The sequence below is a fragment of the Vulpes vulpes genome, chromosome 1 (assembly GCF_048418805.1).
Source record: "Vulpes vulpes isolate BD-2025 chromosome 1, VulVul3, whole genome shotgun sequence".
Taxonomy (NCBI): domain Eukaryota; kingdom Metazoa; phylum Chordata; class Mammalia; order Carnivora; family Canidae; genus Vulpes; species Vulpes vulpes.
Window position 1 is genome coordinate 131,666,301 of NC_132780.1, and position 24,786 is coordinate 131,691,086.

Genomic DNA, 24,786 nt, shown 5'->3' on the forward strand with positions numbered 1-24,786 from the left:
GAATTTGCTGGGGTAGGGTGGGGGGATGGAGGGTGACATCTTTCAGACAATCAAGGTAATTTTACTGCACACCTTGCCATCTGTGGAGAGGTCTACAAAGGGCTGGGGAAGAGAAAAGGAAACTGCCAGATAAGCCAGAAAGAGAAGCAGAGGAGGAAAAGATGAAGGTTTCAGGAATGTGATTTCCAAGGTAAGAAATCCTCCCCAGTTTGCAGGAGGAAATCTCTGGGGAAGAGTCAAGGACCACCAAGGGTGATCCCACTCAGCCTGCTCCTGAGATGAGCAGATGGGTGAGACTCTACTAAGACTAGGCTTGGAGAACTCTTATTATCCCCCGTGGCTCAATACTAAGGTCGTGGGGAGAAGTGAAATCTTTACAATATTAAGTCTTTCTCTGCAAGCACACAGTTTATCTTTCCATTAATTTAGATTTTCTTTAATATCTTTCAGTAAAACTTTATCATTTTATCCACAAAGGCCGGCATTCCTGTTCAATTTATTAAGTACTTTATATCTTTGTTGCTATTGCAAATGGTATATTATTTTTTTTTAAATTTTTATTTATTTATGATAGAGAGAGAGAGAGAGAGAGAGGCAGAGACATAGGCAGAGGGAGAAGCAGGCTCCATGCACTGGGAGCCGGACATGGGACTCGATCCCGGGTCTCCAGGATCGCGCCCTGAGCCAAAGGCAGGTGCCAAACTGCTGCACCACCCAGGGATCCCGCAAATGGTATATTATTAAAATGTTTGTGCACATTTAACAAAGTGCACAAATCAAGTATATACCTTGGCTTTATATATGTATATGTTCATGTAACCAAATGGGAAATATTTTTAAAAATGTATTTGAGAGAGAGAAGGTGTGGACCTGGGGAAGGCAGGGGTGGTTGGTGCAAAGGGAGAGGGAGAGAGAGAGAGAGAATCTTGAGCAGACTCCCCGCTGGGCACAGAGCTCAATGCAGGGCTCAACCTCACCACCCTGAGATGATGACCTGAGCTGAAATCAAGAGTTGGACACAACTGACTGAGTCATCCAGGCACCCCTTAAGTGGGAAATATTATTAAAAGTTATACCTTCTGATGGTTGCTGCTGCTAGAATTGCAATAGATATTGTATATTGATTTTTGCTATATTGTTTTATATCCAGCAACCTTGCTAAACTTACCAATTCTATCTTAATTTTCTTTTGGGGTTGCTACACACACAGTAATTTCATCCATGAATACTGACGTTCTTTAGTTTTTTTCCTCAATCCTTATATATTTGTTGCTGTTGTTTATTGGACTGGCTAACCTTCCACTATTGTATTGACTCGGGTTATTAAGAGCAAGCATCCTTGGCTTGTTTCTCAACTTTTTTTTTTTTTTTTAAGACTTTATTTATTTATTCGAGAGAGAGAGGGAGGGAGAGAGAGAGAGAGAAGCAGGCTCCATGCAGGGAGCCCCACGCGGGACTCGATCCTGAGTCTCCAGGATCGGGCCCTGCGCTGAAGGCGGCGCTAAACAGCTGAGCCACGCGGGCTGCCCCTTGTTTCTCATCTTAAGAGAAATGCTTACTATTGTGACGTGTGCTGCAGGATTTTTGAGGATGTCCTTTATCAGGTTATGGCGCATTCTTTAACAGCAACAGATGTTAAATATTTTGAGTTTTTACATGCCAATTGACATGGATAAACTGTTGCCCCTTTAATGGGTCCATACTTCTAGTCTAACGTTTGTTTTTAACTTTGAGTAAAGTCTTTCGCCGTATGTTTCTTCTCTGTTCTCCCTCTTTTTTTTTTTTTAAGATTTATTTATTTATTTATTTATTTATTTATTTATTTATTTATTTATTTATTTATTTATTTATGATAGACACACACACAGAGAGAGAGAGAGAGAGAGAGAGGCAGAGACACAGGAGGAGGGAGAAGCAGGCTCCATGCCAGGAGCCGGAATCGGGACTCGATCCTGGGACTCCAGGATCATGCCCAGGCCAAAGGCTGGCGCTAACCCGCTGAGCCACCCAGGGATTCCCTCAGTTCTCCCTCTTTACCCATCCATTAAGTGTTGGTCTTATCACCATCCCCCCCCCCCCCCCCACACACACACTCCTCTCTCTTCTTTTCAAGCTCCTGCTTTTTGTAGGTTTCCTAGGCTATCAACCGTTGGGGGATGACCACCCAGTTTTCAGACACTCTGTCTCCCCAGTCTGCTCCCTCCACAAGCAGGTTTGAATTTAAGTCAAAGCACTGGAATAAGGACGCCTGGCTGCGGTTGAGCATCTGCCTTCAGCTCAGGGCGTGATCCCAGGGACCCTGGATAGATGGAGTCCCACACAGAGCTCCCTGCATGGAGCCTGCTTCTTCTGCCTATGTCTCTGCCTCTGTCTCTCATGAATAAATTAAATCTTAAAACGTAATAATAAAAAACTTCCCACTGGAATAGAAGATGGGTGCCTTGATTCCAGTTCTGTCAATCTCCAAAAATGCACCAAGACAGAACTCCCCTTCTTTTCAGTCTCATCAATAAAATCCCTGTCCCACCTCCAGGTTGGTTGGAAACTCCGACGAATAAATGCAGTACAATCACTCTGCAAATTCCTCGCAGGTGAAGGGTTTGATGTCTTTGACACTAAGATTGTTAGAGGTTGTGTGGGGTAACATAATAGCTTGGATTTTGAAGCTGCTGGAATCTAGATCCACTCCTGAACATGAGTGTGACCTTGGCTTGGATACCTAACCTTTCTAAGCCTACCTTTGTCCAGCTTGCAGAGAAGAGATGCAAAACACTCGACCGTAGTAAGAGCTCAATGAATTTAGCGATTATTAAGAGATAATGCACGTGCAGACAGCCTGAGAAGCATAAAAACTTCCTAAATGTAAGCAGTCTGCCGTCCGTGGGATGGAGGCTCCGGAGCCCTAAGGCAGCTCCCCAGCACCAGTACCGGCGCCCAGGTACCGAGACACGCCACCGGCGGGCTCCTGCTCCCACTTCCGGGAGCTTTAGGGACCTCGCCTCCGCGGCGAGGCGCCGAGTCACGAACCCTAATCGCACGGACCCAGCCGGGGGTAACAAGCGCGCTCCCCGCCGCACTCGCTGCGGGCGGAGGGCTGCCCCGTCGCGCCCCTCCCCCTAAGCGAGTCCCGTGTGCTCTCGCGTGATTCCTTTCTCCCAGCGTTCCCGCCCCCACCCCAGAAGAGTTCGCGCGGCGCTGTCCGGGAATGCTCTGACGTAACGCGCTGCAGCCGGGAGCCGAGCGGAAGTGCAGCCCGACTCCGGCCAGGGGCGGGGCGGGCGGGAGCGGAGGAAGGGCAGCCGGAAGTGTGACTATCCGCCTGCCTCCCGGGCGCCGGCGAAGCAGGAAGGGACGGTGCCGGCCTGGCGGGGTGTGGCCTCGAGAGGCAGGGGCCGCTGCGATTGGTCTCGGCCGTGGCGACGGCGACGATTGGCCCTTGCGTGCGGAGGGAGGTGAGAAGGTGGCGACGGTTGGAATTCAAAAGTGGCGGGTGTGGCGTCGGGTCGGTAGCCCCGGAGCCCCGCACGCGCGTGGCTTGTGTCGCAAGCCGGCGAGAGAACGCGCGCGGGTCCCGGAAGCCCCGGCGCCCTGTCCTCTTCCAGGGGCGCCCCTGGCGCGTGTGGCCCGGTGCTGGCCATGGAGCCGCAGGTGAGTAGGGGCCGCGAGGGGTCTCCTGCCCGCGACGCTGGCGAGCCCCCGGCTCCCGGCCGGCCTCAGTCCTGCCTGCGTGGAGAGCAGAGGCCCGTGCGTCCTCGCGCAGGGGACAGGCGGGAGGGAGAGGGCTGGGAGCAGCCCCGGGGCGTCGGGGTGCACGTCTGCCAGCCCTCCCCGCTCTGATTGATGTCTCCAGGATTTTTCGATTTCGAATTCTCGGGCTTATCTGACTCTGTACCCACCTCTCCATTCCTGCCCAGCGATTGCAGTGTGTGATTGAGAAGAGTTCTGAGATTCCGCCTCCCTCGGGGAAGTGGTGCCTGAGGCCAAATCCCCGCTGATGATCTTTCCTGTTCTCTCCGGTTGCTGTCGCTTTGGAGGGCAGGAAGGGGATAGAGGGAATGCGGTAATCTGAACTGAAGGATTCCTCATTCTCTCTCCTTCGTCAGGTTTTACAGAGATCTCTGCCCCTGGGACTTAGTTTCTTCTCTTATCGGTGGCCCTACTGCACTTCACAACCATCAGCAGCCTCCCCTCTCCAGTCGAGAGAGATGTGTGACAGCCAGAGTGTATTGACTTTTGGTGCCAGAGAAATGCTCCTGCCTGGATCCTCTGTTTGCTAGTATTTCACATTCAGATTTACCCAAAGCAGGTTTCAGCCTGAAGAGATATTGTTTGTATCCCGACAGCTAAAGAGCAGATGAGTATGATGTGACCGTGAAAAACAGTAGAAGCCTTCTCATATTTACTGAGCACCTACTGTGTACCAAGCACAGTGGTAGATACTTGGGATGCAGCAACAAACAAGACAAATCCCTGTCATCCCTACAGATGCCACTCTATGAGAAGCTGCCATTCTGTGGGGAGCCAGGAAATATAAGTTACATAACTCTATTTCAAAGTGATGAATGCTATGAACAGAAGGAAAAACTTGAGCAGATTAAGGAAGACGAGGGGAGGCCAACTTGCAGGATACAGTATTAAATACGGTGGTCTTAGTAAGCTCCATTATGAAGATGAAAGTTGAATAAGTACTTTGAACAAGATGATGGACAAAGGCTAGTGGCTACTGAGGGAAGAGCGTTCCAGGCAGAGGGAATCTGCTAGAGCAAAGTCCTTCAAGAATTGTGTAGCAAAAGCTAAAATGGAGTGAGCAAGGGGGCAAATTGTGGGAGGGGAAGTCAGAGCATGGAGAGTGGGATTGTCGACCCCATTGCTTCTTGTTGGGGCTTTGTTGTGAGGCCCTTGACTTTTGGGTGGTTTTAAGCAGGTAAGATCTGTCTTACATTTTAAGAGGATCACTCTAGCTGCCACACTGAGAGTAAACATCAAGGGTAAGGAAAGAAACAAGGAGGACTGCTAGGAATACAGCAGTTTTTCTCAACTTCCATACTATTGACATTTTTACTGTAGGGGCTGTCCTGTACATGGTCTGATGGTAGCAGCATTCCTGGCCTCTGCCCACTAGATGTCAGTAGCAACTCCCACCTAATCAATGACAAACTGTCGCCAGATGCCCCCTAGGGAGTCAAATCACCCCCAGTTGATAACCAGTGGAGAATGATAACCTGAGAGGTGATGCTGACATGGATCAGGGTTGTAGCAGTGGAAGTAGTAACATGTGGTCAGTTCTGTCATCCTTTGCTGACATTAGATGTGGTATGTAAGAGAATGAGAAGACTTGGGATTTTTTGGCTTGAACAACTGAAAGATATATCAACTGGGATGGAGAAAGCTGTATGAGGACCAAGTTCGAAAGGGATTTGGACATTAGAAAGTCCGTTTGGATGTAGGTTTGACATGTTTATTGGACTTCCAAGTGGAGACATTGAGAAGGTACTTGCACAGAAGTTCAGGAACAAGGTCTGGGCTAGAGGTATACATCTTGGAGTTGTCAGCGTATGGATGAGAGTGCAGTGGAATGTGGATAGAGAATAGAAAGACCATCATTAAAGTTTGGAAAGATGAGGAGGACCTGCCGTGAGAGATGGGGAAACCAAGAGAGGATGGTCTCCTGGAAGCTCAATGAAGAAAGTGTATTAAGGAAGTGGGAGTGAGCAGCTCTATCAAATGCTGTGATAGGTCAAGAAGCAGGAAGATGCAGAGTTGACATAGCAACACACAATGTACTTGTGACCTTAGGAGAGTAGTTTTGGTGACACAGTGAGAGTGAAGGCCTGATTGGGATGAGTTTAGGAGAGAATCTGGACATGGTGAATATTCTAGCGAACACTTAAGGGTTTTGCTGCAGAGAGTAACAAAAAGCTGACAGGGAAAGCAGAGTCAAGAAACTCTTTTCAGGTTGGAAGAAATAATAGCATGTGTTAAAATACAGATAGGAATGATCCAGTAGAGTGAAAAGTTGATGGTGTAGAGGAGAAATGGAAGGATTGGTAGGATTCTTTCCCAATAGATAGATGAAGGACTGGAGTCTGATGTACACATGGAAGGGAAGCATTTCTCTTATGCTTTTCATTGTGGATAGTTGGGAGTCATTGTGTCTGGCTCTATATCACAGATGGGAAGAGAATTAATACTGCACTCTTTGGAGTTGTCCTTAATAAACAAACCTTTGAGGGGCACATGGGTGGCTCAGTGGTTGAGCATCTGCCTTCAGCTCGGGGATCAAGTCCCACATCAGGCTCCCTACAGGGAGCCTGTCTAGGAGGGCAGGGATTTTGTTCATTACACTCACCTCAGCTTCTAGAACAATGTCTGGTCCAGAGCAGTCTTGCAACAAATCTTAGTACAACAAATCCTTATTGGATGAAGGAAGAAAGGAATGATGCATTTTCTCTGCCTGTCATATCCCTCATCATCTACTTCTTCACATTGCTTCACACTGCTTTTTTGGTACAAATCTAGTCTTACTACTCTCCTAACTAAAAACCACCATCAGGGTCCCTCTTGCCTTCAGTAAATGCTAGACTCCTTATCATGGCATACTGCCTGCCATGCACACTCCATGTGTCAGCTGAACAGAACAACTTGGCATCCTTGCATGCACCCGTCCTTGCTTTTTGCCTGGGAGGCTCCTCCTTGGCCCAAGTCCCCTGGCTAAGTCTTTCTCATCATCCAGGTTTTGCCTAAAAAGACTTTTTAGAGGTGTTCTCTGACACTCTCTGCATGTGAACTACATGCTCATTCCCTCCTTGGGGTATACTTATTTTATGATACCATTCAGTAAAGTTTTAATAATCTCTTTAAAACTGCTTCTCTTCTCCATTTTCCCTGAGTATTTTGAGGGCAGGGATCACATCTATTATTCCCAAACCCAGATCATTTTCTGGCATAATGAGCACTAAGAGTATTGAGTGAATAAAGTGAGCCAAAGGGCAGAGAGACTAGCCTTGGAATTAAAAGTTAACTATAGTGAAGATTAAACGTTGATCTGTATACATATTACTCTCCTGATGGTCAGATAGGAGCAGGGTTTGCATAACAAGGACCTGGTTTTAGCATGGAAAAGTTCTCTGTCCTGAGAAACCCTTTAGTCCTGGGCAAACTAGAATAGTTGGTCACCCTAGTCGAGAGTAGCCATGGAGTGGACATAATCATAATCTCTAAGCACCAAATTGCAGTGCTTAGGAGAGGATCTCTCCCACTGCCCCCGCCCAATACCTGTACTTTGGTGGTACATGTGTCATGCTGCTTCTTAGTTCTCTTCTTGCAAGTCGGCCTACTTGTAACTCTTTTTTTTTTTTTTTTTAAGATTTTATTTATTTATTCATGAGAGACACAGAGAGAGAGAGGCAGAGGCAGAGACACAAGCAGAGGGAGAGACAGAGGAAGAAGCAGGCTCCATGCAGGGAGTCTGACGTGGGACTCAATCCCGGGTCTCCAGGATCACGCCCTGGGCCAAAGGCGGCGCTAAACTGCTGAGCCACCCAGGCTGACCTAACCCATTATTTTTTATAAGTAGGCTCTTTTGTATACTTTTCACATGCCTGACCAGAAACTATATCTGGTTCTCCACATAAATGAGGCTAAAGCCTAAACTCCTTTGCCTGGCATCAAAATCCTATGGGTCAATCTAATCTAGTGGTTAAAGACACGCACGGCCTCCAGAACCAGACTGTCTAGATTTTAACCGTGGATCTACCTTTTACTCACTGATAAACTTAGATAAGCCATTTTACCTCTAGATGCCTTCCTTCCTCATCTGCGAAATAAGGCTAATAATAGCACCTTCTCAGTGGGCTCCTGTAAGGATTAAGTTGATACAGATGAAGCATTTAAAACAATTTCTAAAATGTTACCCGCTTGAGGTGCCCGGGTGGCTCAGTTGAGCATCAGGCGCTTGGTTTCGGCTCAGGTCATGATTGATCTCAGGGTCATGAGATCGAGCCCCACATGGGGCTCTTGCTGGGTGTGGAGCCTCTCAAAATAAATAAATAAATAAAAATAAAAATAAAATGTTACCTGTTCCTCCCATCTAGTCTTCAGCCTTACCCATCTTCCAGTCTCTCCCTTAACTGTGATCCTCCATTCTAGCTGAAAGAGCCTGTTGATTTCCCAGCCATATATCATGTGCATGTTTGAAGTTTTGCCTTCTGAAAAGAGTGTCCATTTCTCTCTGCCTGTGTAGGTACTACCCTGAGAGTTAGCTGAGGTCCAGCGTCTGTCCAGCTCTTCCCGTAGAGATTTCTCCCTCTTTTGCATCATGTTGCACTTCTGTCTGTGCCTTTTGGCTGGTACATAATCCGTGGGCCCCCGTTTGTACACGAGAGGTACTCAGTCAGTGCTTGATGGTGGTTGATAATTAGGCTAGAAGAACAGGAAGGGGAGTTCTTAGGACTTTTGGGCTCCAAGGGTTGTCTGAAGGGTCTCTCTTTTCCCAGCAGAGGTCCCCCTTGTTGGAAGTGAGGGGGAACATAGAGCTGAAGAAACCCCTGATCAAGGCTCCTTCTCGGCTGCCTCTCCCTGGAACTAGGTTTAAGAGGGGGCCTGACCAGATGGAGGATGCCTTAGAGCCTGAGAAGGTAAGCTGGGTTTGGAAAGCTTTGCATGCACGTGTGTGTGTGTGTGTGTGTGTGTGTGTGTGTGAGAGAGAGAGAGAGAGAGAGAGAGTGTCTAAGCCAGTGAGGGAGACTAAATGGACTCATTCTTGTCTACCTCCAGAAAAGGACACGAGGACTGGATACAGTGACTAAAATTGCCACATCCCAATCCAGAGCACCAGCCATCACTGCAAGAACACAGACACAAAACCAGATCACAGGTGGGCTCTATGAATGGGCAGAAACCAAGGGCATGAAAGTCCAGCGCTCTTCAACTCACTTATTTCTTTTCCTTCAATTTTAGCTAATTTTGGATAAGTAATAGGTTTCACTTGTTTCAGAATTCCAAAGGCACAAGGGGCGTGCTGGGTGGCTCAGTGGGTTAAGCATCCGACTCTTGATTTTGCCTCAAGTCAAGTCTCCCATCTCATGAGATGGAACCCTGTGTCAGGCTACACACCCAGTGTGGCTTGGGGTTCTCTCTCCCCCTCTCCCTCTGCCCACCACCCCCAAATTCCAAAGGCACAAAATGCATTATATAGTAGAAAGTCTCCCTCCGACCCCTGTCTGCCAGCCGCCCAGTTCCCCTCCCCAGAGACAACTGCCTTGTCCCTTCCAGGGCCAATTTATGAATGTTCAAGCAAATATGGACATTTTCTCCAACATTTTATTATATAAGTGGTAGCATACTTAACCCAGTTCTGCTCCCTGCTCTTTTTACTTATCTTGGTCCAACTTACTCCTTGGTGTCTTGAGTAATTTCTGGTCATGGGAGGGATATCTTTAGAAGCTGGCCAGATTTCAGGGACGAGGGAAGTTATCTTATTTCTCACCCTCAGAAAAAGCAATCCCTCTGCCCCTGGCCCAGCCAGAGCTCATGCCATCCTGAGACTGATTGTTCTACTTTTTTCTGCTCCCATCTCCCAACAGCTCCAAAAGTTCCCAAGAAGACAGGACCCCGATGTTCCACAGCGATTGCCATGGGTAATAGTGCTTCAGAGTGGGGGCTGGGAAGAGATTCGGAGTATGTGGAAAGGGAGGGTGATGGAGGTAGAAGGATACCGGTGCTGTGATTCCTTATGTTCACTCTCCAATTCTCTAGTGCTGAAGAATCAGAAATCGGGCCCTGCTGTTCCTGCCCAGAAGCCTGGAGGTAGGTGACTGACATAACCATTGGGTGAGAGGCTAGGAGCGGGAAGAGAAGAGGTGGTGAGGACTCCCCGAAAAATCTGTTTGGTTCCCTCCCTGTCTGGAGGGGAAAGAGATGTAGCATCAGGTGTGGAGGTCTTAAAGGCTAGGAGGGGGGCAGAGAGGGAAAGCCACGACCTCCCTGACCTTTGCCCTTTCTATGTCCATCTCAGCAGCTGCCCCTCCGATGGTGGGAGGGAGGAAACCCACCAAGCGTCCGGCCTGGGACTTAAAGGGTCAGTTGTGTGACCTAAATGCAGAGCTGAAATGCTGCCGTGAGAGGACTCAGACACTGGCCCAGGAGAACCAACAGCTGCAGGACCAACTCAGGGAGGCCCAACAACAGGCCAAGGCCCGGGGGGCAGAGTGTAGGACACTGGAAGGGGAGTTGGCCAGGGTGCAGGCCCAAGCTGAGCAGGGCCAGCAGGAGTTGGGGAGCCTCAGGGCCCGTGTCCTGGAATTGGAAGAGCAGCAGTGCACACAGGAGGGCTTGTTGCGAGAGCTCCAGAAAGAACAGTTAGGATTGCAGGAGGAGCGGAGGGGACTGGCTGCCCGGCTGGAGGAGCAGGAGGTAAGGGCCATCGTCTCAGCAAACGCCAACCCACCTTTCTGGGTTACCCTGAAGTCTCTGGGGGCTGGGAGTCCCTGACCACCTCTCCAGCAGTATTCCTCTGTCCTTCTCCACCCCTGCTCACTCCTGTATCTTGCTTTCTGCCCCACTTCTCCCTACTAGATGGAATTACTTGTCATTTATCAAATGATTTAATCATCTGTTTGGGGCAGTTTGCATATGCACTTCCCTCTTTGTGGAATGTTCCTTGTCTTTTTGTTGGCGTATTCCTATACTTTTGGGTGTCAGCTTAGATATCATTGTCCTTGTGCCCCTTTTGGCTCTTTCCATAGCACTCCCTAATCTGGGACCCTGGTTCTTATTTTCTTACCTCTTTCCCTGGCAGACTCAGTCCCTGGGGACAGGGACCACCCTACCCCCACCGCCCCACATCATCGTGACTTGTCCTTACTCCTCAGTGTTTCACTCTCTCTGTCCATTCTGTTCCGGACAGAGGCGGCTGCAGGCATCAGAAGCAGCTCTGTCAGGCAGCCAGGCAGAGGTGGCATCTCTGCGCCAGGAGGCCACAGGCCAGGCGGCCCTCCTGGTAGAGCAAGGAGAACGTCTCCATGGGCTAGAGATGGAGCGCCGGCGACTACACAACCAGCTACAGGAACTCAAAGGCAACATCCGCGTATTCTGCCGGGTCCGCCCTGTCCTTCCAGGGGAGCCCACCCCACCCCCTAGCTTCCTCCTGTTTCCCTCTGGCCCTGGCGGGCCCGCTGATCCGCCCACACGCCTCAGTGTTTCCCGGTGTGATGAGCGCCGTGGGACCCTGAGTGGGGCGCCAGCCCCCGCCACCCGCCATGACTTCTCTTTTGACCGGGTATTCCCCCCAGGGAGCAGGCAGGATGAAGTGTTTGAGGAGATTGCCATGCTTGTCCAGTCAGCCCTGGACGGCTACCCAGTATGCATCTTTGCCTATGGCCAGACAGGCAGTGGCAAGACCTTCACAATGGAGGGTGGGCCTGGGAGAGACCCCCAGGTGGAGGGCCTGATCCCTCGGGCCCTGCGGCACCTCTTCTCCGTGGCCCAGGAGCTGGGCGGCCAGGGCTGGACCTACAGCTTTGTGGCAAGCTACGTGGAGATCTATAATGAGACTGTCCGAGACCTGCTGGCCACTGGGCCCCGGAAGGGCCAGGGCGGGGAGTGTGAGATCCGCCGGGCAGGGCCTGGGAGTGAGGAGCTTACTGTCACCAATGCCCGATACGTTCCTGTCTCCTGTGAGAAGGAGGTAAGGACTAAGGGCCTCTGGGGCTGGAGAACGGGGAAGAGCGGATGGAGGGGGCACAAGGTGCAGGTGGATGGAAAAGGAACAGGAGAGAGTGGGAGGATGGAGGAAGGGCAGGTTGCATGGGTGGGTGGTCACATCAGTTTTGGCCTATGGGCCACAGGATAGATTTGTCTGCCTTTGGGAATGAGGGGGTAGAGTGGTGCATGTGGCCGAAGGCTTCCTGGCCCCCACCCACTGCATCTCAGGCCTCATTCCTACTACAGCTCTAGCCGCTCTGCTCGCTCCAGGCACTGAAGCTGTCCCTGGCCATCTTGTCTAAGATTGCAACCCTCACCCTACCTTCACACACTCGTTACTCTGCTTTATTCTCCTCCTTGGTACTCTCAGACACACCGTGCATTTTACTTAGTCATTTTGCCTCTTCACTGGCTAGAAAGAAAGCTTAGGGTGCTCTGGTTCCTTGCTACCGACATAGCTGTCTGCTGATTCCCAGCCTGCTTTTGCCCTTTGCTACCCCCACCCCAGGTGGAGGCCCTGCTCCATCTGGCCCACCAGAACCGGGCAGTGGCCCGCACGTCCCAGAATGAGCGATCATCACGTAGTCACAGCGTGTTCCAGCTGCAGATCTCTGGAGAGCACACTGGACGAGGCCTGCAGTGTGGGGCCTCCCTCAACCTTGTGGACCTGGCTGGTAGTGAGCGGCTAGACCCCAGCTTAGCCCTTGGCCCCGGGGAGCGGGATCGCCTTCGGGAAACACAAGCCATTAACAGCAGCTTGTCCACCCTGGGGCTGGTCATCATGGCCTTGAGCAACAAGGTAGGAATGGGGATGAGGGCCGGTGGGACCTGGGGTAGGTTGGGGTGCTCCTATCCTAATCACCTATCTCCTTCAACCCTCTAGGAGTCCCATATTCCTTACCGGAACAGCAAACTCACCTACCTGCTGCAGAACTCTCTGGGTGGCAGCGCTAAGATGTGAGTGAAAGGGACAGACAGAAGGGGTTGGCTGGAGACTGTGAGGCTGGAATCAGGGGTGGGAAAGGGGAAATAGTGGGAACCTGGTGCAGGCTCCACCCAGCCACTGATGCTGGGGTTTGGCTCCCACTTCTCTCTCCACAGGCTCATGTTCGTGAACATTTCTCCCCTAGAAGAGAACGTCTCTGAGTCCCTCAACTCCCTACGCTTTGCCTCCAAGGTGCAGTTACCACCAGGCCCAGGCCCTGTCAGGACTCCTGGATGCTTGTAGGCTTCTCCATTCTGACCCTTTAGGGATCCATTCAGTCCTTTAGGCCAAGGGCACATTCATCTGGAAAGGATTCACATTTGTCGGGCATCTGGGACACTACCTCTCTGAATCCATTTTTAGCTATTGGCTTTTGGGGTTTTTATTTTTTAAAAATAGGTAGTTAAGAGGTCAAAACTGTATAAAAGCTATGCACAACATGGAAGTTTTACCACCTCCCGTGTGTACCCCATTCTCCCTACCTGTCCTGGTAGAGGCAGTCATTTTTGTCATTTATCATTTTACTTATCCTTTCAGTGTTTCTTCTTGCAAATAGAAGCAACATGCATCTTATTCCCTTCCCTCTTATATAGAAGACATCTCTTTTTTCAAATATATATGTTGTTCTGTACTTTGTTTTGCTAAACAGACATTCCTGGGATTACTCTCCCACCAGCACACAGAGATTACCCCATTATTTTGATGTCTGCCTAGGACTCTGCTGTGTGGCTGCACCAAAGTTTATCCACCAGTTCCCTCTACTGGACACTTGGGTTGTTTCCACTCTTTTCTCTATTACAAACAAGGCCACGTTGACTAACCTTATACATAGATGTCATTTTGTATTTGTTCAGTTATAGCTATCTAGGGAGATTCCTGGAAACGGGATTGCTGGATCATAAGAGACTTGGATACGGGCACCTGGGTGGCTCAGTTGGTTAAGCGCCCGACTCTTGATTATGGTTCAGGTCATGATCTTGGGGTCATGAGGTCAAGCCCCATGTCGCATGGAGCCCGCTTAAGATTCTCTCTCTTCCTCCCCTTCTACCCTCTGCCCCTCATGTGCACACATTCTCTCTCAAAAAAAAGTTTTTCAGACCATTCCAAGTAGAGTGAATCCAGATTCCAAGACCCCCTTAAACATTAAATAGAAGGCCATGCCATGAATTCTCTAGGAGACTTATGCTCCTTTCAGTAAAGTTTCTTTACTGTCTGTCTCTGGAGGGTGATTTTTTTCTCTGGCTGCTCCTTTCCAAGGGGATAGATGGGTTCTGGCTTTATTTAGGATCTCTGGGCAGGTGTGCCCTTCTGCTGTATTCAGGTCTTCTCCCCAATGAGCATTGGTTGCTGCCATAGAAGTGGTCCATTCCCTAGGTACCCTGCCCTGATTTTCTGCTTTGATCAGGATTTCCCTTGCTATCTTGCAAGTTTAATTAAAGTTATAGCAACGTCATTAACAGCCAACACCATAAACTCTTTAGTATCCTTAAATTACTATGTTATTACATTTTACCTGATTGTATCAGAAATGTCTTTAATATATTAGGTTTGTCCCAATTGGGATCAAAGCAAGGGCTACCCATTTCATTTTAATTTTTTTATTTTTTTAAATTTCTTTTAATCCGTAATAATCTCACCTCCTTTTATGTCTTTTTGTTGTTGTTGTTGAAGAAATAGGGTCATTTGTCTTATAGAAAATACCACATTCTGGATTTTGGCCAGTTGCTTCCTCCTCCTTCCATACTTTTTGTTATCTAGTAGTACACTTAAGGGCTTGGATTTTTTTTTTTTAATTTTTATTTATTTATGATAGTCACAGAGAGAGAGGCAGAGACACAGGCAGAGGGAGAAGCAGAGGGAGAAGCAGGCTCCATGCACCAGGAGCCCGACGTGGGATTCGATCCCGGGTGTCCAGGATCGCGCCCTGGGCCAAAGGCAGGCGCCAAACCGCTGCGCCACCCAGGGATCCCAAGGGCTTGGATTTGAATTTGATTTGAATCAGGCTTATTTCTTGACAAGAAAACTTGAGACGGTACAATACACTTCATTGCATCAGAAGTCACCTGATATCTAATTGCTTTACTTCTTCTTTTTTTTTTTTTTTTTTTTTTTTTTAGAATTGCTTTACTCTTAAATGAATTAAAAATCATCAGATTTGGGTGTTACCAGCTTGTGACCATTTGAAAACTCCCTGTTGACCTAATGATTTCACTTAGTGATTTTTGGAACAATGATCATACCTAGATTTGTTATTTCATCAAGGAGTTTAATTTTCTCAGTAACTTTACATTTATTAGTCTTGTCTCTTCTACAAAGAATTTTTCCCTTGCCATTTATTTGGTTACTCTGAAATCTAGTCTATATAGCAGCAAAGGCAGGGTAAATGTAGGATTCTTTTTTTTTTTTTTTTTTTTTTTTTTTTAAGATTTTATTTATTCATGAGAGACAGAGACAAGCAGAGGGAGAAGCAGGCCTCATGCAGGGAGGCTTGATCCCAGGTCTCCAAGATCACATCCTGGGCCAAAGGCAGGCGCTAAACCGCTGAGCCACCCAGTAATGCCTGTAGGATTCTTTATCAATTTTCAGTATTAGAAATTGATGTCTTGGCAACTCCCAAAGGTGACCAAGTGAGTTTTGGTTTGGGAGGTGTCATTTTGCAGATGCTTATGGATTTGATATATATCCTTTATAGTCATTATTCCTTCTGATGTTCAGATTGCCCCATCATTGGCCAATGGGAGCTCCTTTAAGTTGGCTCCTGTGTCCTTTAGACAGGACCCAGTAGTCTTTATTCTAGACTCATCTTGTACCTATCCTGCGTAGACTTGGGATCATTTATTTTCCAAGGAGCCTTTGTTCTTAAATGAGTGTTGTTCTATCTAACTTATTAACCAGTAAATGGTAGGAAGGCTTGGGGTGTCCGGGCCATGGTATTGCTGGAAATGGAGGCTCCATCTATCTCTGCTCCTGTGTGTGGCTTCTATCCCTTCTCAGGTCTCTTCACTTCCTCCAGTGGCTTCTATCCCTTCTCAGGTCTCTTCACTTCCTCCACACTTCCTATGTGGTTAGTGGGCATAGACCTAACCTTAACTGAGACCAGGCTGAATCTGCCTTCAGAGCCTTTGTTTCAGTATTTTCTGAGGGCAGCCCCAATATTGGGGGTGGGAGGTGATCTTGGAGAAAACTGTTATTTTGGTTACTCAGAAAACATTTTTATTCTGTCTAAAACCTCTGCCCGCAGGTGAACCAGTGTGTTATTGGTACGGCCCAGGCTAACAGGAAATGAAGACAGATCCAGATCCTCTGTGTTTGGGAAGGGGGTGGTGGGGGTGGCGCTGAAGGATGCTTTGTTGGGGGGAGGGGCGCTGTGTGACCTGGGTCTATCAAATAAAGAACAGGTTTTTTTTTTTTTTTTTTTCTTTAAATAAAGGTTTTGTTAACAATGGCCCGTATCTGTAAAAATGGGAACTGTGGATCGTCTACTCTGCCGAGTATTTGTGTTTTGCGGAGCAAGGGTTTCAGCTTTTCTCTCTACCTGGCTATTTCCTGGAGTCTAGATGGTTACCCTGGTTGTCCGCCTCTAGGAGATGTGCCCACTGGCCGACCGCCGTCACTGGTTTGCCGCAGGCCACCCAGCTCCACGCGGAGAGCTCGTCCGGTGGGTGCGGGAAAGTGGGAGCCCGAGTCCAGAGGCCGGGCCAGCGAGCCCTCCTACAAGCTGCTGGCTCTCCCTCCCGCTCTTTCCTTGCCTTCCCATTCGAAGAGCCGGGGCCGGCCCGCCCGCTGCCCATTGGCTGGCTCTCGGCGGCGTTACCGCCTCGCTACTAGCTCTCCCGGTCCGTGTACCCGCCCTACAAGCGCTGGGTGGGCTGCACGCCCGCTGACTCGCTCGCGCCAACCGCCAACGGCCACCGCCCGGTACAGGAGGGGCTCGGTCCACCCAGGTGCCGCGCGCGGGAGGGGTCACGCATGCGCAGAAGCGCGGCGGCGGTGTGGCGGGGGGAGACTTACCACGGGGAGGGCGGGGCCGGGGCAAAGGCGGGAGGAAGGCGGGGCACTCGAGGGAGGAGGGCGTGGCGGGGGCGACGGGACGGGTGAATGGGGGGCGGGGTCGTGAACTGGGGCCGAGGGGCGGGACTTGGAGTGACCATGAGGTTGGGGGGGCAGTTAACGGATGTGGCATGGGGCGGGGGCCAGGCTGGAGGCCAGCTGCGGGGAAGGGGGGGATTCCCTGCTGCCCCGAGGGCGGATCTCCCTCCGAGGAAGGGGCTGCAGGGATTCCCTCTCGCTCTGGGTCTTGACTTTCCACCCGCCCCAGCCGCGGGGAGGCCGCCACCCGTTCGGCGCCCTCTAGGCCCGTTGGAGGTGAGGGAGGTGGGGTGAGGTGGTGCCCGCCCCCCCACCGGCTCCTCCTTCCCCCCAGTCCTCCCCTCCCACTACCCTCCCCCCGAGCCGGTTTGTCCCTCCCCTCCCCTCCCCTCCTTCCCCCCGCCGCCTCCTCCTGCCGCTGCCGCTGCTTTGGCTGCTGCGTCATACGCCCCAGAGCTGCCGGGACGGAGGGGCTGGGCCTGGGGACCCCCCGGCCCTTGCCTGCCCGCCCTCCGACGCCCAGACGTGCCCTCCCCGCGCGGGGGGTTCGCCTCGGTCTCCCACGTCTGCCTCTGCCCGGCTCCCGGCGGCCCCAGCTGTCACTGGTAAGGAGGCGGCGGGAGGCGCCCGTGGGGGGGCAGGGAGCTGGGGGTCGGCGCGCAGGGCGCGGGCGGGAGAGCCTCGCCGCCCAGGCATCGGCTCGCGCTGGGCTGACTCAAGTCCCCTGTGGGACTCGCTGTCCTGGGGAGTAGAGACCGGGACTGGGACACGCCCCCCTCCCAGGGCACTCAAGGAAGTTATCTAACCCGGGGGACAGGGAGCCCCGTATTTGAGGGTGACCTGACATAACCTGGCATCGGGATTATTGTTCTGGAGACACAGGGGCCCGGGGAGGCAGCCGTTTCTAATTTGGAAAACATTTCCAGAAAGCTCCCAAAACACATTCTCTGGGTAGAACACCCCAATTACGGTATCTCTAAACAGAAGGTGACAGTAGAAACTGAATGGTAACCTTTGCTTCTGCAACCATCATTCCTCCTAAAATCTCAAGGCCAGGATACAGTATCCCAGGGGAGCTCTGGAAGCTGGGAAACTAGAGAACTAGGTTGGGGGGTGGGGGGTGTTAGGGAGAGGAGAGCCAGTCACCAGAGTTGGAAAAGCTGGAGTCATGAAGCTTGGGAGGGGTGCTGTGTGATTTCCTATCCAGGTATTTCATATCTGGAGACTGGTAGCACAGCTGCTTGAGTCTTTGAGGCAAAGAAAAATAGGGACAGTTTCTCAACATTCATAACCTTCTCCCATCCCACTTCTGGATAGCCCCCCCCCAGGATGCAATGGCACAGCCCCCCCGGCTGAGCCGCTCTGGTGCCCCCCCACTTTGGGACGCAGCCTCCCCTGCTCCCACCTCAGGCCCCAGGCCTCGACTTTGGGAGGGTCAAGATGTGCTGGCCAGGTGGACGGATGGACTGCTATACTTGGGGACCATCAAGAAGGTAAGACCTTTGACTTCTGACTTACTATCTTTCCCCCATTCTCCTTATGTAGTTCTGATTCTTGTTTCATCTCCTGTGCTCATCCATTCCAGGTGGACAGTTCCCGGGAGGTGTGTCTGGTCCAGTTTGAGGACGATTCCCAGTTTCTGGTTCTATGGAAAGACATTAGCCCTGGTGAGACCTTAGAGGCCCAAATACGTGCATGCTGTGGAAAGCAGAAACCTGGCTTGGGGGATGTAAAGGGGGCTTAAGGACAGGCCCCACAACACTGTTCCCTCACAGCTGCCCTCCCCGGGGAGGAACTCCTCTGCTGTGTCTGTCGCTCTGAGACTGTGGTCCCTGGAAACCGGCTGGTCAGCTGTGAGAAGTGTCGCCATGGTGAGAGGGCAGGACACCTAAATGGTCTAGCTTGCCCTGAACCTTCCAGGCTGCCTCTAAGTCTTCCCTCCACCACTGATCTTTAGACCACCTGTCCTGGCTGAGTCCCCAAGCCACTGCTCTGGCTAGTCTCCTCAACTCTGTAACCTCTCTTCCAGCACAGGGAGAAATAGCCATGGAATCAGGAGGTGTGGGCTTTGTAGACAGAGAATGGTTCAAATACACCTTTACTAACCATAAAATCTTGGGCAAATTCCCAAGCCCCTAGGAGCCTGTTCCCTCACCTGTAAAATAAGGGTAACTTATCCACTGCAGTCAGATCACAGTCAAAGATGAAATGAGGTGGCCCAGACTCCTCCTATCCCAGTCACTAGCACACACAGGTATACTGTGCAGTAAATGGTCTACCATCAATATTATCATTATTCAGCTTATCACCAGGACTGCCACGTTCCAAGGGCCCCAGCCCCTGGAGAGGGAGAGGGCACATCCTGGGTCTGTCGCCAGTGTGTCTTTGCCATTGCCACCAAGGTAAGGTCACCATTCTGTGGGAGTCTCCCCCACCACGTCTCCCAAGCCTTCCTGTTCCCTACCCCTCTGAGGTGGCCTGTTTCCTCCCTGCAGAGGGGGGGTGCACTGAAGAAGGGCCCCTATGCCCGGGCCATGCTGGGCATGAAGCTGTCACTGCCATATGGACTAAAGGGGCTAGACTGGGACGCTGGACATCTGAGCAACCGGCAGCAGAGCTACTGTTACTGTGGTGGCCCTGGGGAGTGAGTAAATGAGGGATAGGGGTGGAGGAGTGGTGGGGAGGGAATGAATGATGGAGTGGGTGGGGGGATCCTGGGGAATGAAGGAGAAAGAATAGGATGAAGGGAGTGCTGAAGAAAGCAGAAGTAGGTGGTGAGTAGGGTTTGGGGCCATTCAGGTTGGGGCAGTGTCTGGAGGTCACCAGTCCTGTGTTCCCTTTCAGGTGGAACCTGAAAATGTTGCAGTGCCAGAGCTGCCTGCAGTGGTTCCATGAGGCCTGCACCCAGTGTCTGAGCAAGCCGCTCCTCTACGGGGACAGGTGAGATGGGGCTGGCTCTCTGGGAGCCAAGGGAGAGCACTCTTGCCCTGCTCTACCCTCTCAGGCCCCCATGCTGCCTCAGCTCCATGTCTCCCCAGCCTCTGAAGCTCACCTCCTCTACGCACCCCATCCTTACTCATAAGTCCTCCATGCTCTCTCCCCCTCGCCCACTTCCAGGTTCTACGAGTTCGAATGCTGTGTGTGTCGGGGTGGCCCTGAGAAGGTCAGGAGGCTACAGCTTCGCTGGTGAGTTGGCACCACCTCCACATGGCTCCTCTCTCAGCACCCCCAGCCTCCCACCTTGGGGCTCTCCAGGCTTTTGTATTGACAAATCATTATTTCTCCAGGGTGGATGTGGCCCATCTTGTCCTCTATCACCTCAGCGTTTGCTGTAAGAAAAAATACTTTGATTTTGACCGTGAGATCCTCCCCTTCACCTCTGAGAATTGGGACAGTTTGCTCCTCGGGGAGGTAAGGGGTATTGAGGCTTTGGGAGTGAGAGTGGAACAGGGAAGGATGGAGAAAGGGAGAAGGGAGAGGGACTATTGCTTCCCTGATCCCGTTCTCCTTTCCCAGCTCTCAGACACCCCTAAGGGAGAACGTTCTTCCAAACTCCTCTCTGCTCTCAACAGCCACAAAGACCGGTGAGTTGGAAGGAGGTTCAGAAAGAAATGCAGATGCAAATATGGAAGCCTGGGAGGGAAGGGGCTGCAACTCACCTGGAAGATCATCTCTGAAAAAGATTGAATAATAGCATCAGAGGGGCCCTTTATTATGGCACTGACCCTATATCATTTCTTTTCTCACCCCAGTTTCATTTCAGGGAGGGAGATTAAGAAGAGGAAATGCTTGTTTGGTCTCCATGCTCGGATCCCTCCCCCTGTGGAGCCCCTTACTGGAGACAGAGCCCCCACCAGGTCACTGGTCCAGGGAGGATGGGGAAGTTCTCAGGGTATTAATGGAGGGAGGCATATGTATGGATATGGGGAGGTCTTTGGGGTGTCCGGGAGGGGGCTGGGGGGATAAGGAGGCCTCTTACAGCTTCCCTTCAGGGCAGGGCCCTGGGGGAGGGGTCTCACGTCCCCTGGGGAAGCGCCGGAGGCCGGAGCCAGAGCCCCTGAGGAGGAGGCAGAAGGGGAAAATGGAGGAGCTGGGGCCACCCTCAGCAGTGCGCAATCAGCCCGAGCCCCCGGAGCAAAGGGAGCGGGCTCGTCTGCAGAGGGCACTGCAGGTACAGGGGCAGGGGCACCCCCGTGGAGCCAAATGGTGGTGTGGGAAGGAATGAAGGATTCCCTCTCAGTCCTTTGCTCCTTCTTCTAGGCCTCAGTGTCTCCACCACCCCCCAGCCCTAACCAGAGTTACCAGGGCAGCAGCGGCTACAACTTCCGGCCCACAGATGCCCGCTGCCTGCCCAGGTCAGTGCTCCTTCCCCATTCCAAGCAGATGCATGTACCCTTAGAATCTCTCCTTCAATTGTCTACATTTTCTGGACTTTCTTACCCAGAATTATTGTCCGTCTCCCACTTGGCTACCCACTTCTTGTCCTAGAGATACTTCCAGAACCAATGTCTGGATTCCTAGTGTTCTGGGGATGGGGATTCCTTGGGGCTGTTTGAGCTTTGCTCTTCTTCGTGGGAGAGGATCCTGTTCCCCTGCTTCGGGTCCTGACTTTCCCCCTCCCCAAACCCAGCAGTCCCATCCGGATGTTCGCTTCCTTCCACCCCTCTGCCAGCACCGCAGGGACCTCTGGGGATGGTGAACCCCCAGACAGGTGAGATTCTACCCCTTTACCTGTGCCACCCCTCTTCACCTGTGTGCTCTTAAGTTCCTCAGTCTCTAATGTGGTATCTTGGTGCCTCTGATTCACATGTCAGCTCCGTTTTTGGTCCATCCTTATCGGCATCTGGACTCACGATTGCCTTCTCTCCCTAGGTCACCCCTGGAACTTCACATTGGTTTCCCCACAGACATCCCTAAAAGTGCCCCCCACTCGATGACTGCCTCATCTTCCTCAGTCCCAGCCCCCTCCCCAGGTCTTCCTAGACGCTCTGCACCCCCTTCTCCCCTGTGCCGTAGTTTGTCTCCTGGGACTGGGGGAGGAGTCCGAGGTGGGGTTGGTTACCTATCCCGAGGGGACCCTGTCCGGGTCCTTGCTCGGAGAGTACGGCCTGATGGTTCTGTGCAGTACCTGGTTGAGTGGGGAGGTGGGGGCATCTTCTGAACAGCCTGCCTCTGCCTACTTCCCCATTCACACACACCGGCACTTTCATACCCTGACCTCTGACCTCACCTACAGCTGGGATGTACCTGGGGAGGTAGGGGGATAGTTCTCCCTACTGCCCAGGCTGGAATCCAGGTGAGGGGGCTGGGGAAGAGGCTCTCTCTTCTCTATTCCCTTCCCGATTCCTGACCCTTCCTCCATCCCTCTTCCTATTTCCTTTGATGTTATTTTGTTACAGCTTTTTAAATATTTTTTAAAATTATTTAACCCCTGGGGACGGAGACTGAGGAGGGGGGGAATGATAAAGGGTCCCAGACTCTGTATGATTGAAATAAACATAAATAAACAAATCTAGCAGCCCTGGGTCATTCTGGAAGATGAGAACACCGGGGACTAGAAGCACTTCTAATCTTCCCAGCCAAATTCACATATGTGACAAGGAAAAATGCAGAGTGAACTACAGACAGGATTTATTAGGGGCCCAGTCATCACGTGGAAGTCAAGGGCATTGAAGTATAGGAGGGGAACATGGCAGAGACAGGGCTCATCATGGTAGGGCTGTGCTGGAGTCTGAAACTGACTCTGTAACCTGGCGCACCCAATGCAGGTATGGGGAGTTCCCCTGCTCCACAGGCAATGCAATCACTTCAGCCACTTCATAAGGGTGCACAGAACTGTGGAAAAATGGGAGGGGATCACTCAAAAAGATATACCTAAAGGAGCCCCCACCCCGAGACCACCCAGCAAGTGCTAGACCCCCACACCGTCATGGCTACCCACGTCAAAATTCTCACCGAATGAAATCTGTCAAAGCTGGAACCAAGGAACTTTGGGTTTTAATCATCTAAGAGGCAAAGATAAACATGACAATCAAGGAGTGGGGTTGATTCCAGGATGTCAGATAAGGGAGAGGGATGAGAGTCAGGGAATTGAGGTTTCATCGGATGGGAAAATGTTTCTCACCATCAGCACCTCATTGTCTTCCTCAATCTTTCCTTTCCACTCATAGCTGAAAAGGTTAGGGAGAGTGTTTAGGGAGCAAAGATTGTCCTCAAGGAAAAGTATTGCCCATAAGCCCCTAGAATTAGGTTAACCCCCCAACTCCTGACTCACATGGATGTAATCTGAGGGATGAGGTTAACGCAGGCTGCCAGCCGCTTCTCCACCACAGCCCTGAAGGTGAAGACAAAGCCCCATTCAGAACGCCCTATGACCTGACTTTCTGCACTGGCAGCCCAGAGACAGGGTTCCAAAGCCCGAGATCAGGCAGGAAGCTAGGGAGCGCACTCCTTCCCACCCCCAACTCTCTCCGGTCATGATCCTCCTTCCTCGCTCCACACTGAGGTCCCCCACCTGGCGATCTCCTTGGCGACCTTCTCGTTGGGGCAGGTGACAAAGGCTGCAGAGACAGAGCCGGGAACATAGCCGGAGCTTGAAGCCGGCGAAGGCTGGGACGGGGGGCTTCCTGAAGCCATGGACAGCAGAGCTCGGGGTAGCAAAAGAAGGCGGGAGGCCACAGGCAACAGCGCCGGCATCCAAAGGAGAGACAGGAGCAGAGCGGCCTGAGAGCACGAAATGAACCTGGTGTCACCCCACAAGTACCCGAGGAAGTCGCATCTCGGGAACCCTTCCCTTGAATAGACAGGCCCTGCCCACCCTCTTCTGCACACCGAAGGAAAAGGTCCCTGAAGCTGGAAGAGAAACTTGGGAAACTAAGGCCGACTCGGCTTTCATTCCCCCCTCAGGAGCCAACCTCTAGGATTTTGGGTGAGGGCGGTGGTCGAGGCTTCGAGGACCGGAAGGGGCGGGGCCGGTCACTCACCCCTCCGCCGAGCAGGATTGCGGGAGCCCGCCCTCCCCTCATGCAGCCTACGCTGCTGCAGAGTTGACTATCAAAAACCGCACGGAACGCCGAGAAGGGACCCCAGGCCCAGGAAGAGCGGCCTCTTCTTACCTGGGCAGCACCCACGTGATAAGAAAACCGCACACACCACGTGACAGTAGAAGCCGGCCCCGAACCTCCAGAGCCCGCCAATCCTGGCCCTCACAGGGCCCGGCTTGCCCCGCCTCCTGCTGGGGGAGGAGCGAAAGGGAATTTGGCCAATCGTCAGCTGGATCTGCAGACGTGCACGGAAATGGCACGCGCGTTTCCGAGTAAACCGGAAACAGCCAATTGCGGCCTGAGGAGAGCCGCAGCGGCGTTCCACTGTCACGTGAGGGGGCCGGTCGTCTTCAGGCGGCCGTACCTCAATGAGCTGCGCGAGGAGGCCAATCACAGGCCAGCCCCGCAGGCCACGTGACGAGAGACCTGGCGCTAGGAAAGGGGGCTGGAGACCCCGCCGACTAGATGCGCCAGGTTGTGGCGTGGGGAATCGTCCTTAACCCCCAGAGTGTGCCCAGTTACAGCCCCTGCACTGTTCCCGAGGCCTTAAAGAGTGGGCGGGTCTGAGAAGACTGACCCTCGGGGGTGGAGAGCGCCCCCTGCCTCTTTGGTCAGGACTGACATATGCCGGGTTGGGTGGTGAACGATAATCTGAGGAGCCAGCTGGCCCTGGGCAGGGGATAGTGATTAGGCAGGGATGGGCAATGCAAGACGATGGTCAGGTGGGAAAGATGCATTTTAAAGGGACAGTGAGACCCTGTAAATGGGATAAAGGGTGATGAAAATGGGGCTGAGGGCAATTCAGCCTTGCTAATTGAAACCCCAAAGGAGGAGACAGACTGGTGAAGGGGGGAGCCGAGGAGAGAGGGCTTCGGGTTGGGGATATGGAGGACACAAGGAAGCAGTGATAGTCCTTTTGTCCCTTACCCTCCCTCCTATTTAACTCTCCAGGACTAGTATACCTCT

General features: G+C 51.8%; 3 protein-coding genes across 32 annotated transcripts in view; 2 read left to right on the forward strand and 1 right to left on the reverse strand.

Annotated features, from left to right (window-relative positions):
- The window catches only part of KIFC1 (kinesin family member C1), a 60,885-nt gene extending 44,752 nt beyond the window's left edge, over positions 1-16,133 (forward strand). Inside the window, exons 1-11 of one of the 19 annotated variants that reach the window (XM_072729750.1) lie at positions 3,182-3,452; positions 8,496-8,636; positions 8,776-8,875; positions 9,585-9,638; positions 9,757-9,807; positions 10,016-10,413; positions 10,907-11,686; positions 12,212-12,502; positions 12,587-12,660; positions 12,805-12,880; positions 15,930-16,133. In XM_072729750.1, coding sequence (XP_072585851.1) covers positions 8,610-8,636; positions 8,776-8,875; positions 9,585-9,638; positions 9,757-9,807; positions 10,016-10,413; positions 10,907-11,686; positions 12,212-12,502; positions 12,587-12,660; positions 12,805-12,880; positions 15,930-15,974 — 1,896 coding nt within the window. In that variant the 5' untranslated portion in view covers positions 3,182-3,452; positions 8,496-8,609 and the 3' untranslated portion in view covers positions 15,975-16,133. Of the gene's footprint in view, positions 1-3,181; positions 3,649-8,495; positions 8,637-8,775; positions 8,876-9,584; positions 9,639-9,756; positions 9,808-10,015; positions 10,414-10,906; positions 11,687-12,211; positions 12,503-12,586; positions 12,661-12,804; positions 14,747-15,929 lie in introns of those variants that run through there. The other 18 variants (XM_072729746.1, XM_072729760.1, XM_072729753.1 and 15 more) reach the window with 18 other exon arrangements.
- A 688-nt stretch (positions 16,134-16,821) lies between these two features.
- Positions 16,822-22,288, forward strand: PHF1 (PHD finger protein 1). Of its 9 annotated transcripts, none has more exons than XM_025990715.2 (15): positions 16,822-17,382; positions 18,095-18,270; positions 18,363-18,444; positions 18,553-18,648; positions 19,079-19,179; positions 19,273-19,421; positions 19,622-19,717; positions 19,895-19,963; positions 20,065-20,188; positions 20,294-20,361; positions 20,530-20,634; positions 20,759-20,948; positions 21,038-21,132; positions 21,408-21,488; positions 21,650-22,288. In XM_025990715.2, exons 2-15 carry the CDS (start codon positions 18,112-18,114, stop codon positions 21,936-21,938), a joined length of 1,704 nt encoding a protein of 567 aa, XP_025846500.1. In that variant the 5' UTR covers positions 16,822-17,382; positions 18,095-18,111; the 3' UTR covers positions 21,939-22,288. The 9 variants fall into 9 exon arrangements, with proteins under 9 accessions (XP_025846500.1, XP_025846501.1, XP_025846504.1 ...); XM_025990716.2 differs by having other exon boundaries at positions 16,834-17,382; positions 21,411-21,488; XM_025990719.2 differs by having other exon boundaries at positions 16,842-17,382; positions 21,018-21,132.
- Positions 22,289-22,391: 103 nt separating this feature from the next.
- Positions 22,392-24,009, reverse strand: CUTA (cutA divalent cation tolerance homolog). Of its 4 annotated transcripts, none has more exons than XM_025990726.2 (6): positions 23,893-24,009; positions 23,292-23,500; positions 23,052-23,111; positions 22,902-22,947; positions 22,733-22,782; positions 22,392-22,612 (listed from the first exon to the last, which is right to left on the reverse strand). In XM_025990726.2, exons 2-6 carry the CDS (start codon positions 23,471-23,473, stop codon positions 22,486-22,488), a joined length of 465 nt encoding a protein of 154 aa, XP_025846511.1. In that variant the 5' UTR covers positions 23,474-23,500; positions 23,893-24,009; the 3' UTR covers positions 22,392-22,485. The 4 variants fall into 4 exon arrangements, with proteins under 4 accessions (XP_025846511.1, XP_025846510.1, XP_025846509.1 ...); XM_025990725.2 differs by having other exon boundaries at positions 23,761-23,903; XM_025990724.2 differs by lacking the exon at positions 23,893-24,009 and adding an exon at positions 23,692-23,886.
- Between the last annotated feature and the right edge of the window lie 777 nt (positions 24,010-24,786).